We start from the raw sequence: 8,906 nt of genomic DNA, 5'->3' as shown, positions 1-8,906 counted from the left end.
AACATGTTCATGAGCTTTGTTAGTCTGAGTCTGGTCCAGATGTTCCAGATGTGCTCCTCTCTCAGTTCCTCGGTCTGACGCTCTCTCTCTCTCCTCCAGTGTTCGATCAACTAGACCTGGTCACGTACGAGGAGGTGGTGAAGCTTCCGGCCTTCAAGAGGAAAACACTCGTCCTGCTGGGTGAGTTCTCTGTTGTTTGTTCTAGTGATTCATCGATTGATCAGAAGATGTTTCTGAGCCGCGGGTTCGATTCCCACAACAACGTTTACAATGAACCTTGATCAACGGCTCATTAGGACCCGAACTCTTCCTCACGTCTCTGTGTCTTCCTCAGGGGCGCATGGCGTCGGCAGGAGACACATCAAGAACACGCTCATCACCAAACACCCGGACCGCTTCGCTTACCCCATCCCACGTGAGTCTGAGTCCCCGCGGCGCCACGGCTGCTGTGCCCCAGAGGAAGTGCAGCCTCTCACTTCCTGTGTGCGTCCCACAGACACGACCCGACCGCCCAAGAAGGACGAGGACGACGGGAAGAACTACTTCTTCGTGTCCCACGACCAGATGATGCAGGACATCAGCAACAACGAGTACCTGGAGTACGGCAGCCACGAGGACGCCATGTACGGGACCCGGCTGGAGACCATCCGCAAGATCCACCAGCAGGGACACGTGGCCATCCTGGACGTGGAGCCGCAGGTGAGTGTGTGTCTGTTTGTGGTGTGTGTGTGTGTGTGTGTGTCGAGTGTTTGAAGTTGTGCTGAATCTAACACCCGATCTCCATCAGGCCCTGAAGGTCCTGCGAACAGCCGAGTTCGCCCCGTACGTCGTCTTCATCGCTGCACCAACAATCACACCAGGAATCAATGAGGTGACATCACACACACACACACACACACACACACACACACACAAACACACACACACACATCCCGTTCATTTTCTGCTTTTAACAAACTAAACATCGCATGTGATCGATTCATCTTTTTCTGTTCATTCAGATTTTGTGTCTTCATTTGAAAACTCTGCTCATCTTCTTCCTCTTCTCTGCACTCGTTTATTTTTTCTTGCTGCATGCGTTTGTTTCTTTGGCGCCCCCCCCACCCCACCCCCCACTCCCCCCCCCCCCCTCAGACACCTCGGTGGTGTCGGACGCTTCCTGTGAGTAAAACCTGACGGGACGGACGTGTTGCTTCCTGTTAGTCGTGTGTTTGTGAGTCTGGAGTTTAGTTCGTCCAGCTCACGTCCTCGATAGTGACGACCTCAACACACTGTGAACACACACACACACACATAACACACACACACACACATACACACTGTGACTCTGAACAAACACACACACACTGTGACTCTCATAACACACACACGAACACACACACTGTGACTCTGAACAAACACACACACACTGTGACTCTCATAACACACACACACTGTGACTCTCATAACACACACACGAACACACACACACACTGTGACTCTCATAACACACTGTGACTCTGAACACACACACACTGTGAACAAACACACACACACTGTGACTCTGAACAAACACACACACACACTGTGACTGATAACACGCACACACATACACACTGTGACTCTGAACACACACACACACACACACACTCTCAGCTCCAGTTTGTCGAGGTCCTCAGAGTTCCTCTCTTTGTTCTCGATGCGTGATCTCCTCTCCTCCTTCCTCACGGTTGCTCCTCCTCTTCCTCCTCTTGCTCCTCCTCTTCCTCCTCAGGACGAGTCGCTGCAGCGGCTGCAGAAGGAATCTGAGATCCTGCAGAAGACGTACGCGCATTACTTCGACCAGACCATCATCAACAACGAGATCGACGAGACCATCGGGCACCTGGAGGACGCCATCGACCTGGTGTGCACCACCAGCCAGTGGGTTCCTGTGTCCTGGGTCTACTGACTCCTCCTCTTCCTCCTCCTCCTTCATCTCCCTGCAGCAGCGTCACGGAACCACTCCCATCATCTCCTCTTCCAGCTCAGAATCACGTCGGACTAATCAAAGCGATGGGAAACTTTTCTCCACACGTCTGATCGGATGATCGGAGAAACACCCTCAGCGTGATTGTGAACGCGACCACGGCGCCCAGCGGGATCCCTCGGCGGCGCCGCGGCAGAACCCGGCGCCGCCGCCAGCGACCGGACGCTCACAGACGACCTCGTCTTAGTGTTGTATAAAACCAGAGTAAACTAACGTGAATATTGTCGTGTCTGTTCTAGCTAGGAGGCGACATTTCTGTAGAGGTTTGTTTTAAAGAGACAGTACTGTGTCCCGTCATCAGCCCCGCCCCCCCCCCATTGTCTGTGGAGCGACCTCTCCTTGTGTCTCATATATATATAAATATATACAGTATATATATATATATATACTGTATATATATATATAAATATATACAGTATATATATATATATACATGCACCTTTCTACCAGGTACTGTCTCTTCTAAATGAATCCATTAATGTTTTAGAGATTTGAATGAGGTTATCATGCATGTGGACATTTGCAAGCTTCCATGCTGTCAGTCAGTCAGTGTCCCCCCCCCCCGTCCCGTCCCCCCCCCCCCCCATGTCCCTCTGTGAACCTCAGAGAAACTAAAGACGAAAAGAAGAAAAGAAAAAACATTCCAGCGGTTTGAAGTCTGAGGAGAAGCGACGGAGCCGGACGTTGACACCTATGCACATCCCTGCATTTTGGGTGACATTTCTAAAAAAAAAACAACAGATTTATTAAAATGAAAGTAATCGAACATGTAGTGAGATGTGTTTGTAAAAAGAAAATCAAATAAAAGTTTCAATTTTTCTCTTTTTGACCCGTCACACACAAATCATTTCATAAAAGAGTTTCAGTCGAGTTTAAGAATCTGTGATGATGCTGATGATGATGATCGAGGGAAGAGGAGGCATCTGAATAATAAGGTCAAGAAAATAACAGACGTGCGATAAAACATTTCTTTATATATAATTCTTCTGAACCTCAGAAACTTTTCTTTATCTAAAAATCCAAACAAAGAAAAACGAATAAACTCAAATTTTACTCAAGTGACAGAACAAAATCGCTTTTGCAGAAATAAAATCCTTTGAAGGAAAAAGTACAAAAGTATTAACAAAATAAGTGAAAGTATTGTTCTACAGGAAAGTCAATATTTATATATATTATATATTTTCAATAAAAAAAAGATGGCAACTATTTTCTGTTTAAAAATCCTTTTCAATCTTTTTTAAATTTCTGGTTCTTTGTTTCTTTTTTGATAATAAACTCAACTGAGTTTTCAGCTGTCGAGTATAAAAGCTAAAAATATTCCTGAAGACAATTAACAAAGTGATAATAAAGAAAAAGCCTTGACGTGTTATTATTTGTGCGGCTGTGTTTCATATTTCAGGAGGAGGTTCACTGGGCTGAACTCTGAGTTCTGTGGTTTCAATCAGACCGAGTGCTGGAGGGAAGCAGCCGAGTCACGGTGCTAATCCTGCAGCTTTAAAGTGAACAAACGGCGACTGAGGACAGATGTTCAGACTTTTATCAAATTCTCTTAAAAGGAAAATGGCCTCGTCTCCTCTGTTGGAGTCGGAGACGTCCAGAACGTAAATCTGAACTAGACTTCATTTTTATAAAAGAGCCAAACGTCCGAGGTTAAGGTTTAAATGTTAGAAAGTGAAGAAATATAAAGATGTTTAAAGCAAAGACTTTAAATAAAGATGCACTTCTTCTCCACTTCCTCCCACCATCCATAAACTAACCAGTATTTTATACCGTTCTATACAGATTAATAATTTCAGCTCAGTAAAGGAGCCGAATTATAAGAAAATACTTTAAACCAATGACTATTTTAAAAAAGAGAAATGTCCTCATTACAGGTCAGTTAAAATGATTTGTTCTCTAGACTGAGAAGTGTTTCTGGATTTCCTCTCTCTGTGTGTGAGGAGCAGCTTCAGCCCCGCCTCCAGCCCCGCCTCCAGCTCCGTCTCAGCCGCTCTAATCCCACATGAAAGGGCCATCGGGCCCACGTGCAGATTAACGGACTGAGGGTCAGCGAGCAGACGAGGGACAAGTTCAGCAGAATTTATTTTATTTAGAAAACTGAACAGAACCAACTCACATCCAGCAGGAAACTACAGAATTCATCTGGTTTGTACGTTTCTATCGTTTCCCGCTCGTCGGTGGATCAACGTACGAGAACTTTGGAGAACGCAGAGAGCTTCTCTGACCCCCCCCCCCCCGGTCCAGAGAGGACATATGGTGGTCACACCCGCTCCGCCCCCCTGTACGGAGAGAGATCACGTCCACAGAGATGAATCCGTCCGTCCACAGGAGGCAGAAGCAAAGTGTCAATAAGAAGATTAATGCATTTACAGGAAAGAGCTGCGGAGCCGCCATGAGGAGAACGGAGCAGGAGGAGAACATCTGCTCCGGAGGTCAACACTCCTTCACTTTACACATTCAGCCAATGAAACACACGCCCACATATTACATCATGTTAATTCAATTGAGTTATTACGCAACAACAGGTGGACGACGTTCCCGTGGACATTTTTCATCTCGCCGCATTAATCCGCTGGTTGAAATCAACACCTGCTGCAGGAGATGAGACGGAGCCGACGTGTCTATAAATATCTCAGATTATCGGATGTAAACCTCGTGAGTAGAAACATCGTCAGACTGCGAACAACAAATCCTTCGTTGGGCCGAGCGACGACTTCTCCTTCGGCTCGTCGGCAATTTGAAAATCGACTTCCTGGTTCCTCGGCGTCTCATGTGCAATAAAGACCCGCGTGAGCGTGTGACCGGCCAATCACAGCGAAGAGGACCCCCCCCACGGTGAAGCCCACAAGTGCCTGGCCGGGCCCTCGACCTCCGACCCCTGAGGAGAGCTGCCCCTCCTCCGGCAGCGTGCCGTTGCCGAGGCTCTCGGTCCCGTTCCCCATCTCGTCCCGGAGCTCCTGCTGCAGCAGCTTGGAGACCAGGCTGTTGAAGCGGTTCTCGGTGGTGGAGGCGACCTCCGAGGACGCCGTGGTCAGGTTCAGCTCCCCCGGGTCCAAGCAGGAGCCGTTCAGCTTGGAGAAGAGCACCTGGCTGAGGTCCAGGCCCGACACGGAGGAGGGCGAGGAGCAGGGGATGTCCCGCACCAGCTTGTAGCTCGCCATCCACTCCTGCAGCCACTGGAGGGCGCAGTCGCACTCCCACGGGTTCCTGAAGAGGAAGAGCCGAGCCAGGAAGTAGATGGGCTGGAACACGGGGAAGGGCAGGCTGGTGAGGTTGTTGCTGTTCAGGTGCAGCGTGATGAGGCTGGTCAGGTTCTCGAAGGTTCCCTCCTCGATGAACAGCAGCTGGTTCCGGTCCAGGTAGAGGGTCTCCAGCTCCACCAGGTCGCTGAACCAGGTCCTGGACACGTTGACCAGACGGTTCCCGCCCAGGTTGAGCATCTTGATGCGGCTCAGGCCCTTGAAGGCGGATCGAGGAAGATCGCTCAGCACGTTGTCGTTGAGGTAGAAGTTCTCCAGCCGCAGCAGGTCCTGGAAGCTCTGGTCGTGGATCACGTTGATCCGGTTCTCCTGGAGATTCAGGTACCTGAGACAAGAAGACCATTCAAAACCTGAACAGAGACGGAATCCGCTTCTTTGTGTTTATGTATAAACTAGGGCTGGGCAAGTTAACTCGTTTTAATCGAGTTAACTCAAGTGATGAGTTAACTCGATTGTTTATCCGGCAATTATTTTCTTTTTTCCTGTTCCGCAGCAGTCAGCAACAGACTTTCACAAAATAAAAGCCTGACTTTCACAATAAAACAATAAATAATCAAACCTGAGTTAATGCGAGATAAAATAAATAATCGAGTGAACTCATCACTTGAGTTAACTCGATTAAAACGAGTTAACTTGCCCAGCCCTAGTATAAACGTCTTCAAATCATATCGTACATATCGTATCTAATTTAACATCTACTGGTATCTGTCGTACCCCCCCCCCCAGCCGGAGACTTACCTGAGCCCCCCCAGGCCGAGCAGCGAGTTGTAGGCCACGGCCTCGATCCGGTTCCTCTCCAGGTAGATGTGCGTGAGGTTCTCCATCCCCCTGAAGGCCCCGGGGATCCTCCTGAAGTTGTTCTCGAAGCAGAACATCTCCCTCAGCGCCGGCTGCTCGATGAAGATCCGGTCGGGGATGTTGAAGAGGTTACAGTCGGACACGTCCAGACGCACCAGCTTCTTCAGGCCCGAGAAGGTTCGGGTGTGGAGGTAGCTGATGTACTCGTTGTGAGCCATGGTCAGCTCCACCAGGTTGGAGAGGCCCTGCAGGACCAGAGGCTCTTTAGATTCTACAGGGACTTTAGATTCTCTCACTCATGAGGAGACAAAGACTCACTCTGAGGTTCGGACAAAGTAAAAACATCTGAAAGAACATTTCTCTCTATTTTCTCATGTTTTACAAACCAAGAATCGAGTAATAAAGAATAATGAATAATGAATAGGGTTGCAAGGGGGCGGGAAGTTTCCGGTAAATTTCCGGAAACTTTCCGGAAACTTTCCACGGGAATATTAAGCTCGGGAATTTGGGGAATTTTGAAAAAAAAAAAAACTATGCAAATTAAATGCTGAGCAATAAAAACATCATTCAAAACTCTATTTTAAAGATGTATGGAACGTTGAGTTTCAACCCTCCACTGGTCATTCTTCCATCACATGCACAGATAACTCCCAGCATGCTTCACTCTACAGCAGGGCTACTGAGGCCTGCTGTAGAGTGAAGGACTAGTCAGGTAAGTTTCCATGATATTACTGGGAAAAATATATTAGCATGCTGATTGAGGATTGTTCATCTGTTCATCTAGACTATTTCCATTCATTTATCCATCAATTGTAAAATATGTTTACAGACGATTGCAATTGTTTGGCTAACTATTTATATCTCTGGCATTGCATTAGTGTTTTTTTACAAACTTTGTTCTCATCTTATTCTACAGAACAAAGCCACATGCACTATCTCATGTGTGGAGACATTTCACCCCATCCAATGTAGAAGGAAAGGCTGTGTACATTTGCAAATACTGTGCAAAGACCTATGTTAAGAATGACACAACGATGCAGAAGCATATAGTCAAGTGCCCAAAGTTTCCTCAGGGCTCAAATCAGCCTATGACACAACAAAATGTTTATATTTATATCTGTATATGACAAGGTAGATACAGTTAGTATAAATTACCCACAACATTTCCCGTTAATTCCCGTATATTCCCGTTAATTCCCGTTAATTCCCGTTAATTCCCGTTAATTCCCATGGAAAGTTTCCAACTTTGAAAATTCCCGGAATTTTGCAACCCTAATAATGAACAAAGATCAAAGGCATCAGGGATGTTCTCAGTGGGAGTCGGGCCACGGACCTTGAAGGCTCCAGGAGTGATGAAGGAGATGTTGTTGTGCTCCAGGGACAGAGACCTGAGAGACGGCAGCGTCCCGAACGCTCGCTCCGACAGGAACTTGAGCCGGTTCTTGTCCACGTTGATGGCGGACGCCTCGCAGGGGAACTCGGCGGGCAGCTCGGCGAGGCCGGAGCGGTCACACAGGACGCTGCAGCTCCTCTCCTGAGTGCAGGAGCAGGACGCCGGGCAGGCCCGGGCACACGCCCACCGGGCCGGCGCCGCCTGGGGCAGCAGGCACAGCACGCACACTGGAGGTCGAAGCATCAGAGGAACAACAGGAGAACAAACTGTAAATCCACAATTCTGCATCAATAGATTCATCACTTTGTCTTCAACAGATCCAACAAACTGTGAAAATGAAAAAAGATCCACAAAATCTTCCAGGATCCTTTTCTTCAAAATGCCTAAACAAGTAAAAACTGCAAAATGTTTAAAAAAAAAAAATCATAAAAACAAAGAAAATCATAAAATATTATCATTTGAGAAGAAAATGTTGGAATTGTTCTCTTGAAAAAATGATTTAAACCATTAACTCTTAATTTTATCATTAAATTGTCATAACTTCAAGAATCTGTCTTCATCTGGTTTATAATAAAGACTCGTTTCCATCAGAGCTTCACGACCTGGACTCAGGTTTACAGGTCTGTGATGTTTTGAGACAAATCTAAACTCTGAATCAACGAAGCTGCTCAGAGCCGAGGAGACGTGAAGGACACTGACCCGTGAGAGTGAGGACAGACATGTCTGGGATGTCTCCTCTGGGACGCTCCAGGATTAACGAAGGTCTGAAACCACAGAAACAGAAAGAGTCATGAATTATGTAAATATGGGTCAAAGCTGCAGCTGGAGGATCGTCTGCTGTTGAAGTTTGAATCTTTGAAGCTTCAGCCTCATAGAATCGTCTCAGAAAATACTTGAACAACAACGAGTGGATAAGATGAGCGGGTCAAATAAACGACCACACACACACACACACACACACACACTCTCACATAGACACACTCACAGGTTAAAGTCAGAAACGTTCACGTCTCTTTGTCCTACTTTTGTATCTTTGTAGTTGATCCGTGTCTCTTTGTGTCTTATATCTGAGCTGTGACTGGGTCGGCCTGTTGTCATTCATCCATGAGCAGAACTGTCGAGCTGAGCAAACACACAGACACAGACACACAACACACAAACACACAAACACACAGACACACAGACACACAACACACAGACACACAGACACACAACACACAGACATGTTGGAGACGAACCTGTGGATGTCTCCAGACGCTCTCGTTCATGTGTGTTAAAGTTCGTCCACGTTTCCTCACACGAGTCCATTCTCCTCTTCATCAGTCTGACCAGGGAGCTGCAGACAAGCTGCTCTGAGGAAGAGGAGCTGGTTGGTACACTTCATCCTCCCCCTACACACACACACACACACACACACACACACACACACACACACACACACACACAA

General features: G+C 47.2%; 2 protein-coding genes across 5 annotated transcripts in view; one reads left to right on the top strand and one right to left on the bottom strand.

Annotated features, from left to right (window-relative positions):
* The window catches only part of caska (calcium/calmodulin-dependent serine protein kinase a), an 80,669-nt gene extending 78,286 nt beyond the window's left edge, over positions 1–2,383 (top strand). For 3 of the 4 annotated variants that reach the window (XM_061088266.1, XM_061088265.1, XM_061088263.1), the window contains 5 exons: positions 100–180; positions 335–415; positions 497–699; positions 788–871; positions 1,754–2,383. In XM_061088266.1, coding sequence (XP_060944249.1) covers positions 100–180; positions 335–415; positions 497–699; positions 788–871; positions 1,754–1,930 — 626 coding nt within the window. In that variant the 3' untranslated portion in view covers positions 1,931–2,383. The remainder of the gene's footprint in view (positions 1–99; positions 181–334; positions 416–496; positions 700–787; positions 872–1,753) is intronic. The other variant, XM_061088267.1, reaches the window with a different exon arrangement.
* Positions 2,384–4,776: 2,393 nt separating this feature from the next.
* nyx (nyctalopin) lies at positions 4,777–8,180 on the bottom strand. Its single transcript, XM_061089030.1, has 4 exons — positions 8,159–8,180; positions 7,400–7,686; positions 6,007–6,311; positions 4,777–5,593 (listed from the first exon to the last, which is right to left on the bottom strand). The coding sequence occupies exons 1-4, from the start codon at positions 8,178–8,180 to the stop codon at positions 4,777–4,779; spliced, it is 1,431 nt and encodes a 476-aa protein (XP_060945013.1).
* Positions 8,181–8,906: the final 726 nt, after the last annotated feature.

This window comes from Limanda limanda, chromosome 16 (assembly GCF_963576545.1).
Source record: "Limanda limanda chromosome 16, fLimLim1.1, whole genome shotgun sequence".
Lineage (NCBI taxonomy): Eukaryota > Metazoa > Chordata > Actinopteri > Pleuronectiformes > Pleuronectidae > Limanda > Limanda limanda.
Note: the sequence above shows the minus strand (reverse complement) of the source record. Positions and strands in the feature narration are given on the sequence as shown.